Source organism: Camelus dromedarius, chromosome 1, assembly GCF_036321535.1.
Source record: "Camelus dromedarius isolate mCamDro1 chromosome 1, mCamDro1.pat, whole genome shotgun sequence".
Lineage (NCBI taxonomy): Eukaryota > Metazoa > Chordata > Mammalia > Artiodactyla > Camelidae > Camelus > Camelus dromedarius.
The window spans coordinates 57,613,774-57,641,042 of NC_087436.1; the positions used below are offsets into that span (position 1 = coordinate 57,613,774).

At 34.9% G+C, this 27,269-nt stretch overlaps 1 protein-coding gene across 3 annotated transcripts in view; it reads right to left on the minus strand.

Annotated features, from left to right (window-relative positions):
• Positions 1–27,269, minus strand: part of GRID2 (glutamate ionotropic receptor delta type subunit 2) — a 1,267,385-nt gene that overhangs the window by 206,890 nt on the left and 1,033,226 nt on the right. For all 3 annotated transcript variants that reach the window (XM_064484830.1, XM_064484825.1, XM_064484834.1), the window contains one exon: positions 16,781–16,919. In XM_064484830.1, coding sequence (XP_064340900.1) covers positions 16,781–16,919 — 139 coding nt within the window. The remainder of the gene's footprint in view (positions 1–16,780; positions 16,920–27,269) is intronic.

The window sequence follows — 27,269 nt, forward strand, 5'->3', positions numbered from 1 at the left end:
AAAACAAAGAGAGAATAGTCACCTTTGGTAATACTGAGTGTTATTAAGAAAATTAAATTGTAGGGTTTTTTTCTTTCAAGAGTTGAGTATTTTCATAAAGTGGAAGAAGTCTTGGGAATAGGAATGCTCTACTTATTGGAGAGCAGGAAAAGCAAATGAAAAGGCTTTCCATCTTCTCATTTGCAGTGTAGCCAATGGCCACTTGTGCTTTGAGAAATCACATACTGAATCTCAGTAGCTTCTTTTCCTCAGTGAAGTTTTCCAAACTGTTTGGAAAGGAAGTCTGATAAAATAAAGGGGGTATCAAGGGTAAATGGTTGGAGGTAAGCAGGATTCAAACACTCCCTGATTCAGAAGAAAATTTGGTGTGCAAATGTCTCAGTCCACACTGAAGAGCTCAGTGAGAGTCATTTTAAGTGCATGAGGGCTTCCACTGTTTGATGAAAGCAGGCTCAGGAAAGAGTTGACTGTTCTTTAGCCCAATGGTGCTAGGTTTCTTATTTTAAAAAGATTAAAGTCAAAGTAACATTAGTGAAAGAAATACAGTTCTTTCATAGAAGATTATATTGTATAGCATACAAGTATAATTTATGGGGCAAGGTAACTCAGGAGGGACCCAGCCACAGCTATCTCTAGTGGAGAGAAAGTATTAGCACTAAAGTGTTTGTGTCTTACTTCCTCTTCTGGTGCCAGAATTTTTTCCTTCTCAGGACAGCAGAAGCTTGAAGTCTGAGGCCAACAAGCTAGAATGATATTAGGCAGGGCAGAGGGCTAGAATTCCTTGTGAAGACAGGGAGGCCCCCTGGAGAAGATGGTGCTTTATAAGAGGGGCCATACGAGGACCAAAGAATATGGAGGATTTATAGAGGAAGATCGGTAGATGAGAATGGCTCCGTGTGGGATGCTCGAATAAAACCTAAGTGGTGCATCCTTTCCAATCCCTCTGTTCTGTCCCTCTCCCCGCTTCTGTCTTAGTCCTTCACATGTCCTCACACCTGCCCTTATATGGTACAACAGGGCAAATGAGATGAAAGACAGCGTCAGGTCTTTGTACTCTGAACTTCTTTAGAATAATCATTTGATCTATTTTTAAGAACTATTTAAATATCCATGGATTCCAAGTGTGCTTGGTCTAGAAAGTGTGCAGCAATACTTGTGAAGAGGACACTGCTCTCTTCCAAACACTGTCCCTACATGGTGTATTGATAGGCATGCTGGATCACAGCCCAGAAGGTGACTTTCAAGTCTTTCCTGAGAGATTTAGGAATATATTCACCCCCTCGAAAGTAGTCAGGGGCAGCCCTACCTGCCACATAGTATAGATAGGATGGTCACAGGTAATACTGAATTTTTATAAAATAGATGCACTTGAGAAAGATGGATGTCATGGACTATGCAGGGGACATCCTCCTGCACTTGGAGAAACCTGCATTTCCCACACACATTCAGAATTTGATTCAGACTTGCAGATATGATAGGTCATTTTAGAGAACCCAGAGGAAGGTGGAAACACTCTGTCCTTGCTGCTGTGATGCATATTAATAAAGATGATTGATAAACTCTCTCCAAAATAACAATGTTATATAAATATAAGAAAATAGTCATCTGAAATCTGATTGTCTTGCTTGACTTGTTGACAATCCACATTACTACTTGGAACTAATTCTGTCATGTCATGAATCCTCATATGTGGCAGACATTGTATTTTCCCACCTGCTGACAGAATGATCATTTATGACCTGTTCTCTATTTTAAGAGGCTTATTAGTTAAAACAGTCTTTCATGATCTATATATGTATGTATAGATATAGATATATACACTAATTAAGCGAGAATCTATCGTAAAAGACCCAGTAGTCTGTGAATTCAATTGCTCTGCAATTTCCTGTGCAGTTTCTTTCTTATATACCATGAAATAGATGCAATATTTATTTAGATAGGACAATATGAACAAATATGAAATTATCCTAAATTCATTAAGTTTACCAGTGATTGTCAGCTAATTATAAAATTCATGTTAGAACAATATCCTCAAATAATCTGATAAACTTCAACAGTAGAACTAGTGGATTTTTATGTTCCTGTATCATTGAAAATACAGAAAGGACTTGACTAATGCCCATGAATTTCCCTGAGGATCAACAAATTTCAAAATGATGTTAAGAAAGAATCCTAATACAATCATAACATCAGAGAATTGAAAGAGTTTCTGGAGGTATCTCATTATTCAATTACATTCCTTGAGGCACAGAAGCCAGCCTCCAAAACTGACTTTATTTTTCTTCCTAAGGCATTTTTATGACTTAGAAAACTTAATACCAGGCAGTCTTTATTCATGCCTAACCTAAAATCCTCCTATTTCACATAAGCCTCTCATTTTGTCCTCAGCCAAACGGATAACAGGTACTCACCACCTCTGGGACACTATTTCTTTATGCAATAAAATGTTTCTTTTCCATTTTCATCCTTCAGCCTTCTCTTTGCTGAGTTAAACACTAAATCCCTTTAGTTTTACTCACAGGATCTATTACTCCCATTTTTACTTTGTAATTAACTAAGCCATCTTTTCTCTCTTCTATTGCAATTTTTTTTGTGTAATTTACGGACCTTATAAATAGATCATGGTGGTTTAAAAGCTCTGAATGACTTTCATACTGCTAGGTGACTTGGGTCACTTTCTTTATAAACACCAATACTACATTCCAAATTTGTAATTGACAGATGACTCACTCTGAAACTGCTTTCATCCTCTAATTTTGAACTGTCACAGATACACACACACACACACACACACACACACACACACACACACCCAGAGTTTGATCTTTCCATCTCTGGGTGAATTATCACATATTTGTCCTTATTAAACTTCATCTTACTTCTAATCACCTTGTTTAATTTGTCAAGGTCCTTACAAATTCTTACAGTGTGGTTCTAGTCAATAATCACCCCTACTCAATATAAAGTAATCTGCATATTTAATAAGCTTACTCCCTATTCCATACTTCAAACTAACACTGAAAATGTTAATCAGAATCAGGGCCAGCACTGAGTTACGGAAAAATTTCATTCAATATACCCTCCAAGGCTGACATTGAACCATTGATCACTACCTCACATCTGGACCACTAACAAGCTGTGATACAATAATACATAATATTACTACATAAAACAATGACCCAAATAAAATACAGTGTGCATTCAAATGAAGAATCAATAGTAATTTGTAATTTTTTCCCTATAAGGTCTTTTAAGGAGCTCAAAACATTAACCAAAGTATCAGATTATTCCTAGTGGAAAGAAACAACTGGAGAGAAAGAATTTATCAGAAATAACAGTAGCGCTAATTTAATAGCCTATTTGAAGACCCAATGAAACACTACTGTGGAAATAAGGTGTAAGGTCATTGTTTCAGTGGAGATTCTAATGAATCTAACTAAAATAAAAAATCCTGGCTCTTCAAAATAGAGAGCAGGGGGCCAGGTGTCTATTGATCACTGAAAATTTCCCAAAAGAGATGTTTTCCTTCTTTCCAGTACATTAGGTCTGTGGATTTTTTAAAAAATATATTTTTTTGTATCATTCAGATAAATTATCCTATATTCCCAACTAGGTATATTTCTTTTTTTGAGAAATGTCAGCTAAAAGCATATATAAAATGCATGTACTATTGCTCAGAGTCAGGTCTTATTCATAGCCACTTGGGTTGCAAATGCCCAGCTGTTTTTTAAATGTGCTTCCCACCCTCCATTCAGCAGTGAATGTGGAGAGTTCTGCAGCATCTCTCTCAGAAAATGGCAATCATCATCTGAAAAAGCAGCCCAGCCAACTGGCTGCAGATCTCGTCCCTTGCCTTCCCCACGACTTCCCCTGACCTGGGGCATCTGGTGCTTTCCAACCTTTCCCTTGGGCTAAAAGATCAGGGTTGGAGAAATGAGGGCTGTGGTAGGGGTGTGTGGAGTGAGTAATTGTGTGTGTGTAGGGGTGGAGGAGAAAGCCATTAAAAATAAATTGACTGTCTTTACATGACAGGAGCTTGTGGAGGACCTAAGAGGATCAGAGAACTAATGGGGTCAAACAAATACTTTGTGGAAGTCGGCACATCAAATTGCTGGTGTGATGGTGAGCTGGACTAAGAAAGAAAGATGGGACTAGAAAAACAAGGTGAGAGAAAAAAAGCAAAACAAGAGTTTCCTTCCAGTTCTGTCTTCCAATCTAGGATTTCTTTTATTAAGTAATCTACACAAATATGTACATTTTTTATCATTTATCCCAGACCTTGTTTAATAAGATACCACATTTGTGTAGTTGATATAGAAGTTTATAGGTGACGGGGCATTGAAAAATAACTTAATTAAAACTGTTGAAAAAAACAGTTGGGGAGTGAGAGGAGGAACAGATCACATTTGCAAAGATGGAAAACTAAGGTACAGATTAGTTGAAAAACCTGCATTATTTAGCAGCAGGAAAGAGACTTGAACGCTCAAACCTAGGTCTCCAGTCTCCTTCAGCAGTGTTCTGCCGAACAAGCCTGCCTGCAGATTCCACTGTCGCTCACGCTTAGCACCTACTCTTCCTACATTAAGTTCATGAAAGCCCGGGCCATGCACACAGGCTCCTCTGCAACGACTGAACAGAGTACTCCCAGGTATAGGCGTTTTACCGCCTTCTCATACTTGTGGGAGATAGAATTTATTTATTCAGTTGACTTCAGGTGAGGAAGGAAAATAACAGGAAATAGAGAGAAGACAGGAATTTATATTCCCGAGTGCTTAATAGGTTTTTAGATTAAGGCTGGAGAGAGAGAAGGAAAGGAGGATTTGACTTCTTTAGAATAAGTCAGCTTGTGCAGAAGAAGATCATCTGAGAGGTTGTGAGAGCTTATCAGTTTGGCAAAATTTTCATCTTGGTGCGCTCAGTGTAAACAGAGTCCATAGCCATGCTAAAATAGCCCTGTTCCTTAAATGCTCATTGAAGGGTGGCTTTGAAAGACCAGCGCACTTCTGAGAGGTTTTTTGTTTTTGTTTTTTCAAACAGAAAGACGAAATCCTGTCTAAAACATCTAGATGGCTATATGTTTATAAAACATCCATCACTGTTGTACTTCAGTGCTTTGACAAGTGAGCCATTTCCACACTGAACGATATAGAGTAAGGAGATGAACGTCTTCCTCCGTCTGCAGTGTCTGTGTACCCTGAAGCTCAACCTCACAATTCTGTACAAAACCAAAACATAAAAAGCCCAACTTGCTCCAGCCACCTTGATTTTGGCTGCTCCTAATAAAGTGTGCAATTCCCCGCTGAGAGCTAAGAAATAGCCTCCTACTGGAAGACTGAAGTGGGGGAGACACTAAGGAAAGTCTGGAAGCAACCAACTCTGGGCTCCCTGTCTTATCCTGGAATAATAGGACAAAGAAACGGCTTTCATATTTCTTTCTGATTTCTTATGAGGTCTATAAACAAGTCATGGAGTGCCATAGTCTCGGGTCAGATTCTGAGAAATCCCTTTCTGGTTCATTTATTCAATATTTACTTGTAACCAACTGTGTACTCAGTAAGGGACTAGATAAGGCACTGTGTTGCTGCGAAGGTGATAAAACCATCCTCAAGAACAGACATTGTAACTGGGAAGATAAAACAAGTAGGATAATACTCCAGGACAAGGCTAGATAGAGTTCAGGGTGTAAACAAGGCAGACACAAAGGCATTCAAAACCAGAGCCATTAAGTTTGGTTATGAATATACTCTGTAGAAAGCTACACAGAGGAAGCGGTATATGAGCTATGGGTTACAAGAGGGGGAATTAAAGATGAGTTAAAAGGGAAAACCTGCCTGACGAGCAGATGTGCTGAGCCAGGCCTCGTGTTAGTCAGCAGCAGTAACAGCTTGACCTTCGTGGTAGTTAATCAAGCTCAAGTGAGACAACAAAGTGAATCATTCCGGTAAGTCCTTACTTATGCTTAAGATCAGATAAGGATTGCTGATAGTTTTTTTTTTAACCTTTGTGGGAGTAAGTGGCTGGGCAAGAAAACAGCACCCATGAGGGAAGGCAGGGGTAGCTGTGTCAGAAGCAATAGTGGCGGCAGGGAACTTTGAGGTCTGGTTGAACCAAGTAAAAGGAATACTGTAGTATATGATATTATGGACAAAATGGTAAAAAGAATTGTTATCAGTACCATCAAAAATGGCGTGGAAGGAAGAGTTGTCCAAGGAACCTACATGAGCTTCTGGGAAACAAGCAGAAAAATGGAAACAAAGCCCAGGTAAGGAGTGTCCGGGAACTGTGCTGTTATTTATGTCTTTTTCCCCCATTTATTCTTTACACTAAACTTATGAAGTGGAACTCATTCTTTTCCTACCCTTAATGAAAATAAGGCTTAAAATGATTATGGAAAATGACAAGATCATTTAGCTACTAAGTGGGAGAGAATTTAAATGCAGATTTATTTGAATCCATGGCTTCCGGTGCCTGTTTCCAGGATACCATGTAACTTAGAAATATCTGGAATTAACTTAGCTAAATATAATTCAGCCATTAATTCTTTCCTGCAAAACTCTTTACTTTTCAAAAACCTGATGCTGACGATTTTCATTCATTCACGTATTCATGAATATATTATTTATTTATTTCATTCAATAAAGAGCTAGTGTATTTGCTAATTGCAGATGCTACGGGCCACTGGTGAAGAAAAAAGGTTCTAGTGCCAGACTGCCTGGGTTTACTACCCTAGCTTTTAGTTTTGTCATCTTCAAAAAGGAGATGAAAATAATATGTCTCCCTTGGGGCTATTACAAGCATTAAATGAGACAATCTACACAAAGCATTAGGGAAGTGTCTGTTACATAGCAAGCACTCAGCCAATGCTGGCAGCTCTTATTCATAATCTGTGCCGGGCACTCTGAGAGGCACTAGGGGCACAAATATGAATATGATGTAGTCCTTGCCATTGAAAAATTTATACTCTCAAAGAGAAGACACATGCATAATGACTAACTGAGCTTGTGCAAATGGAAGATGCCAGAAGAGAAGAATGGAAGTCTGGGTCACTTTAGGGAGTGGGAACAGCATGTAAATGCCACAGAAACATGAAATGCCCAACAAGAGTTTGGCTTGACTAGAGCATGAACAAGTGTGAGAACGGATTAACTGGTGTCGGTAGACAAAAAAGAGGCTGATCAGTTTTTGAAGAGTTAAGTAAACTCTGTTGATAGAGTTGAAGTTTATTTTGATAGAATGAGGTAATAATGGAGTTTTCAGAGCCAATTTTAAAGATGGAAGAAGGCAACCGTATGGACTCCACACTCTGGAGGATAAACTTGAATGGGAAGACAATGGATAGAAGGAAGTAGTGGTTGAGGTAGGAGAAAACAGAACAAGAAGTGAAGCAGCAGGCAGGGGAAGACTGGGTCTTTTACGGCCTCATATCAATGGAAGCAAGAAAATCAAGAAGAAAAGCAAGATTTAAGAAAATGGTGAAGAAGAAACAGGAGAGGGAGATACAGTCAGCCTCACCATTTTGAAAATAGTTTGTTAATCACACAATATAGTCCACCAAGCAGGCTAAAGAAAAAATCATCAGAGCACATCAATTGATGGGAAAAAAAAAAGCATCTGATAAAATCCAACACCCATTCATGATAAAAACACATAGAAATAGAAAAGAATTTCTTCAACTTGATAACAAATATCTACAAAAATCTTACAGCTGACATTATGCCTAATAATGAGAGAAAGACTGACTGCTTTGCAAGATGGGGAACCACGTAGAATGTCCACCCTCTAGTACTGACGTTTCTAGTTGGCACAGAAAAGGTGACAAAAGGAAATACAAAGTATACAGATGAGAAAGAAAGAAATACAACTGCTCACTTTTGTAAATGGCATGAAGATTTACACAGAAAATCCCCCCGAATCTACCAAAACTCCTAGAACCCCTAGAACTCACAGCAAGATCATAAAATAAAATCAGCAGATGAAAACAATTGTATTTTTATCCTAGCAATGTATATGTGGAAACCAAATTCAAAAATCCAATTTCTAATCACTGGGGGAAAAAGAAATACTTAGGTATAACTTTAACATATACAAGACTTATATGCTGTAAATTACAAAATGCTGATGAAAGAAATCAAAGATCTAAATAAGCAGAGAGATATACTGTGTTCATAAACTAGAAGATTCAACACACTAAAGATGTGAATACTCCCCAAATTTACATACAGATTTAATGCAATTCCTATTAAAATCCTAGTGATAGTTTTATGTACATACAGACAAGATTATTTTAAAGTTTATATGGAAAGGCAAAGGAAGTAGAATAGCTAAAATAATTCTGGGAAAAAGGAGTAAGTGGGAGGAACTTCTATACTCAATTTCAAGCTACAGTAATCAAATCTATGTTATTGGCAGAGGGACAGATATGTAGATCAATAGGACAGGATTGAGAATTCAGAAATAGACTCATACAATGTATCAACTGATCTTCCTTTACAAAGATGCACAAGCAATCCAATGAAGGACAGATAGTTTTTTCAGCAAATGCTCCTGGACATTTGAATATTCATAGGCAAAAAAAAAAAAAAAGAACTTCAACCTAAACTTTACACCTAATACAAAACATAACTCAAAATGGATTATGGATTTAAATGTGAAATGTAAAACTATAAAGTTTTAGAAGAAAACAGTTGAAAATTTCGGGGATCTAAGACTTGCTTGAAAAGTCTTTGACATAACACCAAAAGCACAATCCTTAAAAAAAAATGGATAAATTCGACTTCAACAAAATTTAAAACTTTTGTTCTAATGTGAGACCCTACAAAGAGGATGAAAAGACAAGCAATAGACTAGGAGAAAATGTTTGCCAACCACATATCTGACAAAGAACTTGTATCTAGAACACGTAAAGAACTCTCAACAGTAAAAAGCAAATGATCCAATTAGAAAATGGACAAAAGACATGAAGGGACTTTTCACATAAGAGGATATAAGGATGGCAAAAAGCACATACAAAGATATTGAACATCACTAGCCACTAGGGAAATGCAAATTAAGATCACAGTAAGATATCACTACAGTCCTATCAGAGTGGCTAAAATTAAAAAATAGTGACAACACCAAATGCTGGCAAGGATGCAGAGAAATGAGATCCTGCATACATTGCTGGTGGGATGTAAAATGGTGCAGCCACTCTGGAAAACAGTTTGACAGTTTCTTAAAAATGAATCATACACTTAACACATTATCTAATAATTACACTCCTGAGCATTTATGCCAGAGAAAAGAAAACATCCCCACAAAAACCTACACATAAATGTTCTTAGCAGATTTATCTATAATGGCTAAAAACTGGAAACAACAAAACTGCTATTCAATAGGTAAATTTTAAACAAGCTGGTACAACAGTACCATCAATTACTACTCAGCAATAAAAAGCAATTAACTATTGATGTATGCAACAACTTGGCTGGACCTCAAGGGCATTATGGTGAGTGAAAACAAAAGCCAATTTCAAAAGGTCATATGCTATATGATTCTAGTTATATAACACTCTTAAAATACTGAAAAATACAGGAGTGAAGAACATATTAGTGGTTCCAAGGGTTGGGGATGGTGGGGAAGAAGGGGTGGGTGAGTGTGTCTATATAGGTAGAAGAAGGGAGATTTCTGTAATGATGGAATCTGTATCTGTATTGCAGTGATAGTTACAGATTTCACACTTGTGATGAAATGGCACAGTACTATATGTACACATTGTACCCATGTCAATTTCCTGACTTGGATATTGTACTATAATTACTGAAGATGTAACCAGTGTGGGAAACTAGGTGAAGGGTGTATGGGTCATCTCTTTACTTTTAAAGAAAGTTAACTTAAATATTAATAGAACTTACTGCTTTATGACAGATTATGTATTATACATGTTCTGTCCTTCAAATTTTACTCTACTTTCTAATTTGCTCAAAATAGACTTGTGTTACTTTTATAAGAAGAAGAAAACATATTAAAATTGAATAAAAATAAGTCTGATTTCTTTTTTGACAGCTTAAGCCTAAAAGTAATTAATAGGCAGGATGGGATCCATGAATAGCAAACCTTGAGTTGCAAATTTTTGGCAAAATTGTATCTGAAAAGTATCCTAACCAGAGTGATTTCTAGAATTCCCTCACAATAGTAACTCTCTTCCTCCCGTCTTTTTAACTAAGAGGTAGTAAATCACAACCTCTCTTTAAATATCTTAAAAGAATAAACTGAGGCAAAAGTCTTGGATTTACAAGAAATGTAAATATTAGCCAAGGGATATAAAGTTTCTCAAGCTAAATTTCTCTTAAATTACCCTTAATCTTTAGATATTTTCAAATAAAGAGCCCTTGAAACAAGAAGATATGTGGAACAGGTTAATATCAAGTAGAGACATACTGTTAAGTGCCATAAATATATGTACATTAGACACCTCTACTGAGTTTCCTGACACTCCTCCATCTTCTCCCTCCCACTCACCCTCCTCTGCACAGATAAAGCTGTCTTGCTTCAATGATGTCACTCTTCACTATCTCTAGGAAAAATTCCAAATTCCTTCACACTCTTTATCATGCCCTTTAATTTGTGATCCCACCCTCCTTTTCTATTTCATTTTCTGCTACTTTTACATCACCTGTCTCAATCCAGGAAGGAAGTTAACATATCTTGGTCATCTACCCTTTGCTAGATACTCTTTAAGGAGTTTCATACCTCTGCTATAAGCCACTCCTTCAACCCCTCGAAATTTATCCTTCAAGATCAAACTCTCAGATGATACCTCACAGAACTTCTGTGATGCCCAGTAGTGTCTTTCCTTTCTCCTCCCCTTTCTCTCCAAGTTACTGACTTAAATCATTCTTTCCCTTATGTTCATATAGCCTTTAATAAATAAATTTATCATAGCCCTATGTTATTGAATTCTACATTGCTATTTGCCCAAATAGATTGTTTCAGGGATAGTATCTAAATATCTTTATAGACTAGACACCCAGCACAGTGTTTAAATATCTACAGTTGACTCTTGCACAACATGGGTTTGAACTGTGAGAGTCCACTTAGACACAGATTTTTTACATTAAAATCATATATGTACTATAAATATATTTTCCTTATGATTTTCTTAATAACATTTTATTTTCTCTAGCTTACTTTAATATAATACATATTACACAAAATATGTGTTAACAGTTTGTGTTGTTGGTAAGGTTTCAAGTTAGCAGTAGGCTATTAGCAGTTAAGTTCTGGGGGATTCAAAAGTTAAACATGGATTAGCAAAGATTAACAAATGGGACTACATTAAACTAAAAAGCTTTTGCACAGTGAAGGAAACTATCAACAAAATGAAAAGGCCACCTACTGAATGAGGGAATATATGTGCAAATGATATATCCAATAGGGAGTTAATATCCAAAATATACAAAGACCTCACACAACTTGACATTAAAAAAAAAAAAAAACCTGCTTAAAAAATGGTCAGGGGATCTGAACAGACATTTTTCCAAAGAGGACATACAGATGGTCAACAGGCACAAGAAAAGATGCTCAAAACCACTAATCACCAGGGAAATGCAAATCAAAACCACAATGAGATATCACCTCACACCTGTCACAATGGCTATTATAAAAAAAGGTAACAAATAACAAATGTTGGTAAGGATGCAGAGAAAAGGGAACACTGGTGCACTGTTGGTGGGAATGTAAACTGGTGTGCAGTCACTATTGAAAACAGTATGATGATTCATCAAAAAATTAAGAACAGAACTACCATATGATTCAGCAATTCCACTTCTGGGTATTTATCCAAAAAAATAAATAAATAAAAATACTAATTTGGAAAGGTTATGCTATTTTGGATTTGAAATTTGAATAGAAAAGCTTATGCATCTCTGTGTTCATTGAAGCATTATTTACAACAGCCAAAAAACAAACTCAGAGAAAAAGAGCTCTTTGTGGTTATTAAAAGTGGGGAATGGGGAGAGTGGGAACTGGATGAAGACATTCAAAAGGTACAAACTTCTAGTTATATGATAAATATTACATTATTAGAGATGTAATGTACAACATGATAAATATAATTAATAGTGTTCTATGTTATATATGAAAGTTGTTAAGAAAACAAATCTTAAAAGTTCTCATCACAAGGAAAAATAATTTTTTTCTATTTTTTATACTGTATTTATGATATGATGTTCTCTGAACTTATTGTGGTAATCATTCCATGATGTAAGTAAGTCAAATCATTATGTCATATACCTTAAATTTATATAGTACTGTATGTCAATCGTACTTCAATAAAACTGAAAGAAAAAACGTTATATATGGATTTTTGACTACACAGGAGTTGGCACCCCTAAGTCTCACATTGTTTAAGGGTTGACTGTATATAGATATATAATTAGTTGAACTGACTGAATGAAACTAATATATTTATTTAGGAGTTTTTATAGTTAGGAATACCTTCAATTTCAAAAGTATTATTGTAATGATCTTTTTAATAGTAACTTACCAAAGATAGTTACATAGCTCCATGGGGGCAAAGGAAAGGAATAAATCGTTTCATTAGAGAACACCTGTCAGTTGCTACCATTCTCTCTTTCCCCAGACTGGGAGACAGACGTAGAGTTCTAAGCCCAGTGATCCTCACTGTGTAGAACTGAGAAAAACAACAGCTCAGTATTTTTTTTTCCTTTCCCAAATGTAGACAAATATGAATGCAAAAATCTTGTTACTGGTATGGGAGGGGAAAATGTGGTCTCCTCCAGTGAATAGAATATTTATGAAGCTCTTTTTGCATATGCTTGGGAAGAAATCCAAAATTAGTTTGCTTCAGTGGCTGCATTAACTCAGTATTTTGTTTAGCCCAACCTCAACCCTTATGAAGAATAAATGCATTAAACATAAAAATATGGAAGGATGTTGGGATCTCTTTGAATAGACCCAAGTTTACTTATTGCCCTAGGACATGAAAGACCTCAAGTTGACTGGATCACAGACCAATCTGACTGTAAAGTTATTAATGACTATAACCATACAACTATGGTTTTCCCCCAGCTCTTTTCACTTTTATATGTGAAATAAGTATGGTTTTGAAAATTGCATCACAATAAAGACTAATACAGTTCATGCTGATGATGCTATTATCCAATATTTATTCTGAAAATACCTTCAAAGCTTCACATGCTCCATTTCACCATAGCCACTTTTAACTTGGCTGCCAACAGGGAAGAGTACATTCCATTTTCTAAGTATTTGAAAACAATTTAGCTATGTGTTGTTACTGTTCAGTGACAATGAAAAAGCCCAGATGTCATTAGAATCTTATAGAAATTACACATACTTTCCTTTTTAGAAACTGAACTGTATATATCAAGAGTGTGTCGCAACCTGCCACATCACATCATACCAAGCTGCAGAACATGGTTATGTTGGGCTGCCCCATCACTGAAGGGATATGAAATTAAAATTTTGAGTTATCTTCTCCAGGGAAATTTCACTTTCAAAACTTTTATTAAAGGCAAGTGCCACCAGAAGGTTAGATGCCAATAAATATCTAATTTTGAAAAAGGGGTAAATTTTATAAAATATATTCAACTTTCGAAGAATAAATCTATTGGATTTCTCCTACCAAACTATGAGTTTCTGTTAACCACTTGTTTAAAAGTAGCTGCTTTCCAATCTCTCTCTTTCACTGACATACCTCTAACCACCTCGGCCCTTCCTGGTGTGGAGAAGTGACTTGAGTTTTAGAGATAAAGATGTGGTTGGTATATGTTTGCTAATGGCACGGCAAAATTGGGCTGGGAAAAGGTACACAGATGAGTGTTGCTTTATTTAATCATGAGCAAACCTTGTGAATATAAACAATTACGAAGCATGATATTGAATGATACTGTGGAAAAAAGTTTTTGTTTTTTCTAAGAAAATTTAGACTTGGAAAGTTTGACATTATTTCCAAATGGAACTTTGATTGTTTCCAAGAAACATTGCAATTACGTTTACCAACACAGCTGAGACATGAAATTAGAAGATATCTTTAAGTTTGGGGAGAGAATCAGGTTTTTTAAAAAACTTATTTGGCTCTGATTTTCCCCTTTCATAATCAGTCTAGTGATAAGATTAGAATGAAGGGGAGATTTATTATACCCACTATTGACTTTTCATAATGTCAGTTGGCATTAGAAAGAAATAATTTTTTTTTAAAAAATGAATGCTTAGTTATTTTGGATTGTGGAACTACACTTGAGGGAAACATCATGTGCAATTATTATCTTTTTCCATTAGATTTTACTTTATAAAAATCTATGGATGTAAAAATTTGATAGAGGCTTTTGTTCCCACTGCTACTGCATGAAAGTCTAAACACAAATTAATGCTGGCAAAGTTAGAAATGACTACATAGCTCCGATATACACACATCATGAGGTCTGCAACCTCAGTGAAGCAGTGGATCAAGCAAACAAATTGTAAGAACCACCAAGAGACAAATTACAAGATAAGGAAAAACCAGTACGTAAGGTCATGGATTGGTATCGGACTGATGTGGGTTAGATTTCCAGCTCTGACACTATTGATTGTGTGATCTTGAGCATTAAACTCAATAAATTAGCTTAATAAATTGATAATAAATTCTCAGTGAATGTATCTGTAATTTGTATTATTATGATTGTTATTGTCATATGCTGTATAAAGTCAATCATTTTATTTATATTTTTCATTTACTTATTTAAAAGTGTTTCAAAGTCAGATCTGAGTTACATAGGTTTTTAGTTTAAGTACACTCAAAATATAAGTTAAACATAATTGCTGACAGGTATATTAGTGAAATAAAATGTTCTGTTTAAAATTTTTAAGACTATTTTTCTTAATGTGATTACTATTGACTGGATATGCTGAGCAATCTTACTTTGAATGGCAGGTATCAATTATAGATGTAATTGGCTGATCTTGGGATTTATGCCTACAGAATTGGTCCAACACAAAAAAATCTCCTAACTTTTGATATTTTATTTCCTCAGACAAACTGAGGATTTGAAGACTGTCATTCTTTTACATCACTATGCTTAGAGTAAGTCTATGACACATCATTTATAATGTTCCCTAAAACAACTGGCCATACAAATGTACAAGGGTGTGGAATGAGGACTTAGTATGGTATAGTTAGAATCTAGGTTCAGGAATGAGACAGATTTAAGGTCTGGTCTTTAATAAATTACTTAATAGCTGCATGATTTGCAAGTTACTTATCTTTTCAACTTCAGTTCTAAAATGGGTTATTAATACCTGGTACGTATTTCAAAAGATGGTTGTAAGTTTTAAATGAGTCAGTGCATGTCAAACATTTAGCACAAAGTCTGGCATCTTGTGAATGCTCAATAAACGTTAATTATTAACTTCATAATTTTACTAATTCATTGATTTCTTGGAATTTTGTAATTATTTTCTTTGTTGCTTAGAATAGGATTCTGATGGGGTCATCAGTTTAAATCTTCCATGAGCTTCATTCTAGATCACTTATGGCACACAGAACTGGCTCAAAGGGTAGTAAGTTGAGAGGGCCTGAAGGTTCTGTGCCAAAGAAATAATTGGGAAAACAACTTGAAGGGTATGATCTGATGAGAGACGTTGGAAACATCATTTTAGCAAATGGATGAAATAACTGACTGTTACTATTATTAGATGAATTTTGGGATTGCAATTTATATACTACAAGCAATTGAAGAAAAATTACCTATTTCTTTGTAGATCATTAATTCTTGAATTTTTAGTATTGTGCTGTAATAATTTTGTAACTACTAATGGAATTCACTGACATACTTTTTTAAAGGCGAGAGCAACTCATCTTTTCTCTTAAGGACAAATAAAATCCCAAATAAATTTCTTGACAAATCTAATTATTATAATTTTGAGCTGTCAGTTTTGTTGAGAAATGAATGTTTTTTAACTTTAGGAAAATTCACACTACCTTGTTTTTGGATGAAGAAAACATTTTCAGAAAGAATTTTCTGAAACCAATATAGAGAACATTGTGTTTTAGTAAGGCAGAAGTTGTATTGTGGTGCTGACCTTATGGCCTGAAACCACATAAGCCAAACTTGCCAGGGTAAGTCAAAGGCCTCTGGGTTCTCAGGGCTCATGGGAAAGTTATTTGTGAAATGGAATACTGACTTAAACAGCATTTAGGATTTAAGGTACACCATAGCTAATGACAATTTACTACCACTGCGCTGGAGAAACAGCCGCAATAATGAGCACATTAGCTATAATGCAAGGAGACAGTGTAGTTTCATGTCTTGATAGTTACTGTCTCTCTCTCTGTCTCCCTACCTATCATCTGTCTGTCATAATCCAATGGCTCTCCAACTATTTACTCAGTGCATAATGGGACAGACTCAAAGAAAAGACTGATGGTGTCAAAGTTGAAATAAATATATTTTGATAATGAATCCTTTCTCTGTCCTTTATCATAATTTGCCCAGACAGAATCATATTTTATGGAAGTTAAAATTCTGAATGTGTTATGCTTCCAAGAAAATGTGGTAAGCAATATTCAAATTATACCCAGAATTTTATTTTATTAAAAAATAATGCTCAACCAATACCATTTTCTCAGGAGTTGGACTATGTTGTATTATCTACATATCACAAAATCAAGCCTTTGCTTAAAAGGAAGTTGAAAATTTATTATCAGACATCGTATACTTCTTTAAATAGCTTTGGCCACTCCTGCCATTTCTCATGTCAACTAGAATCTTTGTCTACTTACTGGATGGAGCTTTCAATGCGGGTGATAGTGAGGAAAGCAGCAAGGTTTGCTGTATAAGAGGAGATGACAATCAAAGCAAACAGCCACCAAGCCCCCATCATCATTCGGGTAGCCAGAGTTGTGTATGGGACTTCCCCACCTGTGGAGAGAAGCAAAGAGAATAACAGAACATCAGCAAATATTCATTGAAAGTCTGAGGTCATACACATTCAGTACCAAGTTAACTTCTAAGTAGTGATAAGTCTTTATACATAACAGCAGCATGGATCTCTGTATTTTGTTTATGTTCATCACTTCATATTTGATTCCATTTATGAGACTATATGAGACCCAAGTCAAAAAGCAGCATGATAAGTATTTAGTATAACATGTTTGAATGGTATTTATTCCACCTTCTTTTTCAACCCTAGAATTAATTATCCTCTTATTATAACTACAGGTGTACACTTTATATCCAAGAGTTTGATTATTCACTAGTTAGGCTATATTAATACTATTAATACTAGTTTAGTGAGTAATATTGAAAGATTATTTTTTGTTAAATTCCCTAGAATCAGAGGTTATTATTAATCTTGGGAACACACATACCACTGTTGGTTTCAGTACCATCACATTTGTTTTGTTCTACTCCTAACTGACTAGCCACTTTTCTACAGTCTTGTGGAATCTTCTTCTTCATCTTCTAAATGTTGGTATGCCCTTGGGCTCATTCTTCAGATTGCTTCTGTTCTCTGTTCACATCGCCCCCGCCAGCTAATCTCAAGTCCCCTGACGCTGAATATCATCTATACTGTACTTTGATAACTCTCAGATTTATATTTCAAGCTCTCACTCTCCAGAGCTATAGATAAATGCCTACATAATTTCCACTTGGAATCTAATGAGCATCTGATACTTATCATACCTGAGCCAGAACATTTTATTTTCACTCCTGAATTAACACCTCAGTCCGCACTATTTCAGGGAATAGCACCCCCTCTTCACTCTATTTCTCAGACCAAATACTTAGAAATTTTCCTACATCCTCTTGTAGCAAGTCCTGTCACCTTTACCTTCAAACTACATACCAAGTCCTACCTCATCTCATCACTTCTGAGAGAGGTGAGGAGGCAGGCCTACTGACCCTGGCTGGTTAACAACAAGGGGAAAAAGTGGCAGGCTGTTAAAAAACAAGTTGTTTCTTTTATCCCACAGCTGGCACCTTGGTTGCAAGGACGCAGCCATGCAGCAAGACATTTTATGTTCCACGACTGCTACATCAGTCCCAAAGACACCCCAGTATCTCCTTCTTTGTTCCCTTTTTATTCACAGAAGTTTCTGTTTAAGGGCTGAACTCCAGGAGAGGAAAGAGCCTTAAAAAAAGATGACTGGCACCACTGGAATAAAGATAACGATGGCAGGGGCTTCCAATAAAAGACCCTGTGGACAGACTGGAGTCTGGAGCTGTCTCCACCAGCTACCTGGCTATTGGCTGCCCTCTCGAGTGTTTTCTTTTTTTTCCCTTCTCTCTCTGAGAAAAAAAGAAGCTCTTTTTTATTTTTCTTCTTCTCTTTTTCACTTTATCTCTCTGTATCAATTCTTTCTCAATTGGCAGGAAAGGACCCACACGTTTAGGGGGGACGCTCACACATCTGGTGGCCTTTCCGATTCAGGTCTCCATCGGCTAACACTTCCAGTGCGGTCACAGCTTCGTCGTACTCCTGAACTGCTTCAGTGCTTTGCTTGCTTACATTCTAGGCACTACCACTCCTGTGTCTACCACCGTGGTGCTCTTTAAAAATGAAAATGAAATCATGATACTCCCCTGATCAAAACTCAGATTCCTGAGACTCGCAGAAAGGAAAAAAATCTCTACCAAGACCTACCAGGTCTTACATGAACTGATCTCAGATTTACTTCCTGACTTATCTTTTTTTACTCTCTCAATGGCCTTCTCACAATTTTTTATATGAAGCTATGTTGATTTCTGTCTTAGGGCCTTTGCACTTGCAATTTTTAGGTCTGGAATTCTCTTCTTTCATTTAAAAATGATTTTCCCTATAATTTATTTAAGCTTCTCTTCAGATACTTCACAAACATCTTATCACCATTCTATCTAAAGTAACGTCCCACAACCCCATTCTTTCAGTCACCTTCTTTTTATTAAATCATAATTTATCATATATTTTATGTATTTTTGTTTTTTTCCTCTTCCTTATAGTATAGTTTCTAGTATAGGAACAGTTCCTGCCTCATATTAGGTGAGTAAATATTTGTTAAATGAATATATGTTTTATATGACGTTAACAATCCTTCTAAAATAAATTAGGTTTATACTAAGAGTAGAAATAAAGAGATATAATACTACATTCGCCTAGGTACATCAATATGTGAATGGCTTAATAGGATTCAATTAATTATCACATAGGGCAGATTTTTATGTCAGCCACAAATTCTCACTGTATAATATCTCTAAATTTTCAGTATAGTGCAAACATACCCTTTGGGTATGGCCTGAGCTATTTTCCTGATGTAATATACTCAAAATAGGCTAACCTCTGATCTCTGGAACACATTTTCCAAAAGCAGTTATAATGCATTTTAGATACTTCTTCAAAGAGAAGGAAATATTCACTCAGCTTTTAAAAGATGAAAGCAAAAGAAAATATTTATTTTTAAACCAAATGGGGACTTCCAAGACAAAAGACTAATTAAAAAATAATAATAAAATATGAACAAGATGATAACTAAATACTGCAAGATGTTCATAAATATAACAACAGTAGGACAATAAATTCATAACTGAAAGGCTAACTGAAGGTTTGTGTCCGTCCATGAAGTCTTTAACCTTGATTAGGGTTGTTATCACCCACATGAATGAATGCTTGTTGAGCTTTCTTTATCTGTGACAGAAAAACTGAAACTCAAGCAATTCAAATATTCTTGTGAAATCTAAATAAAATGACATTTTGTTCAAGACCTGCACTTAAAAACCAAATACTAAAAGTAATGGGAGTCTTGACTTCTAATTCTGGAATTCAGAACAATCCTCCCACTACTAGAAAAATCGAACATATAATGTATTTGAGAGCCAAGAAGCAGTAAAAAATTTTGAAGATCAAGATCTTGGAGAAGAAGATAATCCAGAAATGTGACTTGGTATTTAGGACTGCTTTTCTCTGAGGGATAAATGCCAATTTAACAATAGGAAGGTAAGAAACTGCAATGCTGAGCAATGTTTTTGAAAGCCTTCAAAATTAAATGGCTATAAAAATTAGGTCTCAGGGCTTGCCAAATAGGGGTGGGACAAAGAAAACCAGAATATTCTCAGATGCTTGGAAATCAATAATTACAATTCCATTAAGCCATGGGTTGAAGAAAAATCACAAGAGAAATAAAAATATTTTGAATTTAATGACAATAAAATACTCCATACCAAAACTCCACAGGTTTTGATGGCCGATGAGATACAGCTAAATATGTATTTAAAGGGAAATTCATAACTTACATGAGAAAAGGAGTCTGGAAATCAATGAGCTACTCATCAGTTTCAAGAAGTTTAAAAAAAGCAGCACGTTAAACCCAAAAAACAAAGGAAGGACATAATAAATAAAGAAAAAAAATTAGTAAAATAGACAAAAAATACAACAGAGAAGGCTGATCCAACAGAAGTTTGGTCCTTTGAAGAGATCTACGAAAAGCTGTTGCAATGGATCAAGAAAGTAAGTAAAGGCACAAACAAATACAATAACAGAAATAAAAAGGGTACATTGTTACAGATGTTACAGACATTGGAAAGATAAAAAGAGGAGGATCTTATGTACAGTTCTATGCCAGTTAATTTGAAAACTGAGATGATATGGATAAATTCTTAGAAAAATTACCTTCAAAATAAATAGAAAATTTTAATGATCTTTTTACTATTAAAGACCTTGCATCCACAATTAAAACTTACTCACAAAAAATATTTAAGGCCAGTGGCCTTCCTGGAAAAATCTATTGAATATTTTAGAAATAATTAACTCTAATTTTACACAAACTCTTTCTGAAATTAGAAGAAAGCGAGGCACTATTCTATACATTTTATAAAGAAGGCACAATTTTGGTAACAAAATCTGAAAAGGTCATTCCAAGAAAGGAAAATTACAGGCCAATCTTTCATGTGATTGTAGAGTTTTAATAAAGACTTAAATAAATTAGTAAACTGAAAATTACAATAAAGAAATAAATAAGCATGTTGAGTTTATTAAGTGAAAGCAAAGGTTGGTTTGGCATTTAAAAATTAATCAGTAAAATTCACTACATTAGTACTATAAAGGAGAAAAACCGTATAATCATCTTGGTGGAAGTAGAAAAGGCACAGCTAAAATTCAACATCCAGTCATTTAGGAAAACTGAAAACCTAGAAATACTTCAACAAACTAGAAATAAAAAACCTTTCTTAGCCTCACAAAGAATATTTTCAGGAAGCCTACAGCAAATGTCATACTTATTAACAGAATAAACATTTTTAATGGCTGCAAGTTGTTACTGCTTCTGTTCAACTTTTAATTGAAAGTACTAAACAGTGTAGTGCAACAAGTCAAAAAATAAATAAAAAGAAAGAAAAATTACTTAAGAATTGGAAAGAATGAAATAAAACTTATGGATTAGAGATGATAAGAATATGTATGTAGAAAACCCAAGAGAATATGGGATAAATTACTAAAATTAATATGTTAGTTATCACTGTGGTACAAAGTCAATGTTCTAAAATAATCAGATATGCATATATCAGTCAGTAACAGACACTTAAAACATGGAATTAAAAAGTACACATGTCATTTGCAATAGCATTAAAAATATCAAATATCCAGAAATAAAGTTGTGGAAGATCTCTACATGAAAATCTGTAAAACTTTTTTGAGTGAAATAAATGCAGATTAAATAAATGGACAGGTATACCATGTTTATTAATCAAAGACTCAATGTTATAAAGATACAAATTTTTCTCAAATTGATCTACAGTCAATAAATTGTCAACTGAAACCCCAGGTTCTTCCTGTGCGTGTGTGTGTGTGTGTGTGTGTGTGTGTGTGTGTATGTCAGAGAAAGACAGAAACAGAAAGACAGTATGTGTGTGTGAAAAACTAAATGTAAAATTTATATAAAATTGCAAAAGAACAAAAGTAGTCAAGACAATGTTCAAGAAGAAGATTGTTTCTAGCTGACTGCAGCTTCATATAGTAATTAAGACAGTGTTGTATTTGTACAAGTATAGACCAAATCAATGAAAATTATCCACATGTACATAGACACTTGATTTATGCCCAGTTGGTACTCTAGTACTGTTCAGACATTGAGGTCTTTTCAGCAAGTACTACTAGGTGAATTTGGATATATATGTGAAAAATAATGAAACTTGTCTCCTAACTACAATGTACACAAATAATATCAAGTGGCTTATAGATGTAAATGTAAAATATAAACAATAAAACTTCTAGAAAATAATATAAGAGAATATATCCAACATATCCATAAGACTCGGTAGCAAAAGATTTTTTGAACAGAGCACAAAATGCATTAGCACAAAACAAAAAAATTGAGCTAGGCCAGGGCCGGCCCCTCCCACCAGCGCTTGGCAGCCAGGCCATGGACGAGCCGCATACCCACTAGTGCACCACAGCAGCAGCTGTGGCCCCACAACAACATGAGGATGCACAGAGCCCAAACAGGGGACCCTCCTTGAGCATCTAGATCCAGTAGCCAGGCAGGATTGTGCCTCTGAGCCACATAGGACATCTCCTACATAAGGCCACTCCTTCAAGACTGGAAGAGGTAGCTGATTTATCTGATGTACAGAAACAGAGAATTAGTAAAAATGAGGAGATAGAAAAATGAAATAAATAAAATGGAGATAAACAATCTACCTGATAAAGAGTTCAAAGCAATGGTAATAAAGATCCTCCTTGAATTTGAGTGAACTGATGAACACAGTGAGAACTTCAGCAAAAAGATGGAAAATGTAAGAAACTACCAAACAGAAGTTGTAACTGAAATAAAAACTACACTTGAAGGGTTCAATAGCAGACTGGACGAGATATAAAAATGAATCAAGACCTGGAAGAAAAAGTAATGGAAATCACTCAGACAGAGCAGGAAATTAAAAACACACACACACACACATTTTTTTTTTTTTAAAAAGGTGAAGTGTGACTTTTGGGGCAACATCAAGCAGAATGACATCTGTATTACAGAGGTCCCAGAGGAGAAGAGAGAAGAGAGAGAGAAAAGCCCAGGAAAATTATTTCAAGAAATAGTGGCTGAACTTCCTTGATCTGGGGAAGGAAACAGACATCTAGGTTCAGGAAGCCCAGAGATGAACCCAAAGAGACACACACCAAGTCATATATTAAAATGCTAAAAGTTAAGGATAAAGAGAGAATTCTAAAAGCAGCAAGAAGGGGGGGGGGGAAACAGAACCAAACAAACAATATTACATATAAGGGAAACTCCATAAGGCTATCAGCAGATTTTTTTCAACAAAAACTTCAGGCCAGAAGGGTGTGGCATGACATATTCAAATTGCTGAAAGGAGTAAATTTACACCCAAGCTTTCTCTACCCAGCAAGTTATCATTCAGAATTGAAGGAGAGATTAAGAGTTTCCCAGATATGCAAAAGCTAAAGGAGTTAATTTCCACTAAACTAACCCTACAAGAAATGTTAAAGGGGCTTTAAGTTGAAAAGAAATGGCATTAATTAATAATAAAAAAAAAATACAAAAGTAAAAATTTCACTGGAAAGGATAAATATATAATAAAGGTAGTGGATCAACCATTTGTAAAGCAAGAATGAAGATTGAAAAATAAAAGTAGTAAAATTAACTAAAATTACAATAATTAAAGGTACATAAAATAAAAAGATGTAAAATATCATCAAAAGTATAAAACTGGTGGAAGGGGAGTAAAATGACAATGCTTTGGAATGTATTCAAATTTATGTTGTGACCAACTTAAAAAAAGACTGTTGTTTACATAGGATGTTATGTCTGAACCTCACAGTAACCACAAGAAGAAAACTTATAGTAAATACACAAAAGAAAATGAGAAAGGAATCTAATACAACACTAAAACAAACAAACAAACAAACAAACAAACAACCCCATGAAAACTCGAGAAGAGAGAAAAAGGAGATAAAGAAACTACTAAAACAGCCAGAAAACAATTAATTAAATGGCAATAAGTACATACCTATCAATAATTACTTTAAATGCAAAGGGACTAAATTCACCAAAGAAAAGACTTAGGAGTTGCTCAATGGATAAAAAACAGGACCCATCTATTTGCTGCATACAAGAGACTCACTTCAGAAGTAAGGACATGCACAGACTGAAAGTAAGGGGACAGAAAATATATTCCACTGTAAAAGCAAATGAAAAGAAAGCTGGAGTAGTTATACTCATATCAGACAAAACAGAGTTAAAACAAAGACTGTGATAAAAGACAAGGGCATTTCATAATGATAAAGGGGTCAATCCAACAAGAAGATAAAACATTTATAAATGCACTCAATTTAGAAGCACCAAGATATATAAAGCAAATATTAATGGATTTAAAGGGAGAAAATGAAAGCAGTACAGTAGTAGAAGGAGGACTTTTAACATCTTACTTACATCAATGGATAGATAATACAATCAATAAGAAAATATCAGACTTAAATGACGAATTGGATCAGATGAACTTAACAGACACATATAGAACATTCGATCCAAGAGTATCAGAATACACACTCTTTTCAAGTTCACATAAAACATTCTCCAGTATAGATCACATGTTGGGTTACAAAACAAGTCTCAATAAATTCAAGAAGACTGAAATCATATCAGGCATCTCCAATCACAGTGGTATGAAACTGGAAATCAATCACAAGAAAAAAGAGGGAAATCAATCACAAAAAAACATGGAGAGTAAATAACCTGCTAGTGAACAACTACTGGTCATTGAAGATATCAAAGGAGACATCAAAACATACCTAGAGAGAAATAGAAACAAATATGACATACCAAAATCTGCAGGATGCAGCAAAAGCAATTCTAAAGAGGGAAATTCATAGAAATACAGGCTTACCTCAAGAAACAAGAAAAATCCCAAATAAAGAATCTAATTTTATACTTAAAAGAACTGTAAGAAGAACAAATGAAGCCCAAAACTAGTAGAAGGAAGGAAATAAAAATGCTTAAAGTAGAAATAAGTAAGATACTGAAAAGTATAGAAAAGATCAATGAAACTAAGAGCTGCTTCTTTGAAAAGATACACAAAATTGACAAACCTTTAGTTATACTAACAAAGAAAAAAAGAGAGGGCTCAAATAAATAAAATAAAAAATGAAAGGAAACTTACAACTGATTTCATAGAAATAAAGAGGATCATAAGAGACATGCCAAACAAATTCGACAATGTAAAAGAAATAGATAATTTCCGAGAAAAATACAATCTTCAAAGACTTAATCATGAAGAAATAGATAATCTGAATAGACAGATTACTAATAAAGGGGTTAAAACAGCACTAAAAAATCTTCTAACAAACAAAAGCTCAGGACCATAGGTTCTCACTGGCAAATTCCACAAAATGGTTAAAGACTTAATACCTATCCTTTTCAAACTCTTCCAAAACTGTGAAGAGAAGGGAACACTTCCTTACTAATTTTACAAGGCCAACATTACCCTGATACCAAACCAGAAAAAGACAAAACAAAAAACACAAAATCACAGGCCAATATCTCTGATGAACACAAGACACAAAATCCTCATCAAAATATTAGCAAACTGATTCAACAGCATATCAAAAGGATTATATATCATGATCAAGTGGGATTTATTCCAGGGACACAGGATGGCTTAACACCCAAAATCAGTAAATGTGATACATCATGTTAACAAAAATAAAAATAAAAATAAAAACCATGTGACCATCTCAACAGATGCAGAAAAAGCATTTGACAAGATTCAACACTCACTTTTGATAAAAACTCTCAATTAAGGGGGTATAGAAAGGATGTTCCTTAATATAATAAAAAGCCATTATGTGAGAATAACACAGCTAACATTCTATTCAAAGATGAAAAATTGAAATCTATCCTTCCAAGATCAGGAACGAGACAAGGATGCCCACTCTCACGACACTTATTCAATGTAGTAGTAGAAGTCCTAGCCAGAGAAATTAGGCAAGGAAAAGAAATAAAAGGCATCCAAATTGGAAAAGAGCAAGTAAAAGTGTCATTATCTGCAGATGATATGACTTATATAGAAAACCTAAAGACTGCAATGTAAAACTGTTTAGAACTAATAAATGAATTCTGTAAAGTCACAGGATACAAAATCAGTATAAAGAAATCTGTCACATTTCTTTGAAAGAATGGAAAAAAAAAAGGAGAAAAAAACAAAGAAAAAAATCTGTGGCATTTCTATACACTAATAACAAACTATCAGAAAGAGAAATTAAGTAAGCGATATTATTTACAATTGCATCAAAAAGAATAAAAACTTAGGAATAAATTTAACCAATGAGGTAAAAGTCGTATACACTGAAAAGTGTAAGACACTGATGAAATAAACTGAAGAAAACACAAATAAATGGAAAAATATTCCATGCTTATGGATTGGAAGAATTAATATTGTAAAAATGTCCATATTACCCAAAGCAATCTACAGATTCAATGTAATTCTTATCAAAATTCCATTAGCATTTTTCACAGAACTAGAGCAAACAATTTGAAAATTCGTATTAAACCACTGAAGATCTCAAAACAGCCATAACAATCTTGACAAAAAAGAATAAAGCTGGAGGTATCATGCTCCCTGATTTCAAAGCACACTACAAAGCTATAGTGATCAATACAGAATGTAGCTAGCACAAAAGCAGGCACACAGAACAGTGGAATGAAATTGAGAGCCCAAAAATAAACCCTAACATACACCCACAATTTACAACAAAGGAGCAAAGAATATACAATGGAGAAAGGACAGTCTCTTCAATAACGATGTTGGGAAAACTGGACACCCACATGCAAAAGAGAATGAAACTAGAGCACCATGTTACAGCATACACAAAAATTAACTCAAAATGGACTAAATACTTAAATGTAAGACCTGAAGCCATAAAATTCCTAGAAGAAAACATAAGTGATAGCCACTGACATTAGTTTAGTGATGTTTTTGTGGCTCTGACTCCAAAGCCAAGGGAGACAAAAGCACAAATTAAAAAATGGGCCCACATCAAACTAAAAAGCTTCTTCACAGTGAAGGAAACCATTATCGAAATGAAGAGGCAACCTACTGAATGCAAGAAGATATTTATACATCATGTATCTGATAAGGGATTAGTATCCAAAATACATAAAGTATGCACAACTTAACAACAAAAAACCAAACAACATGTTTACAAAATGGGTAGAGGATCTGAACAGATATTTTTCCAAAGAAGACATACAGATAGCCAACAGGCACATGAAAATATGTTCAGCATCACTA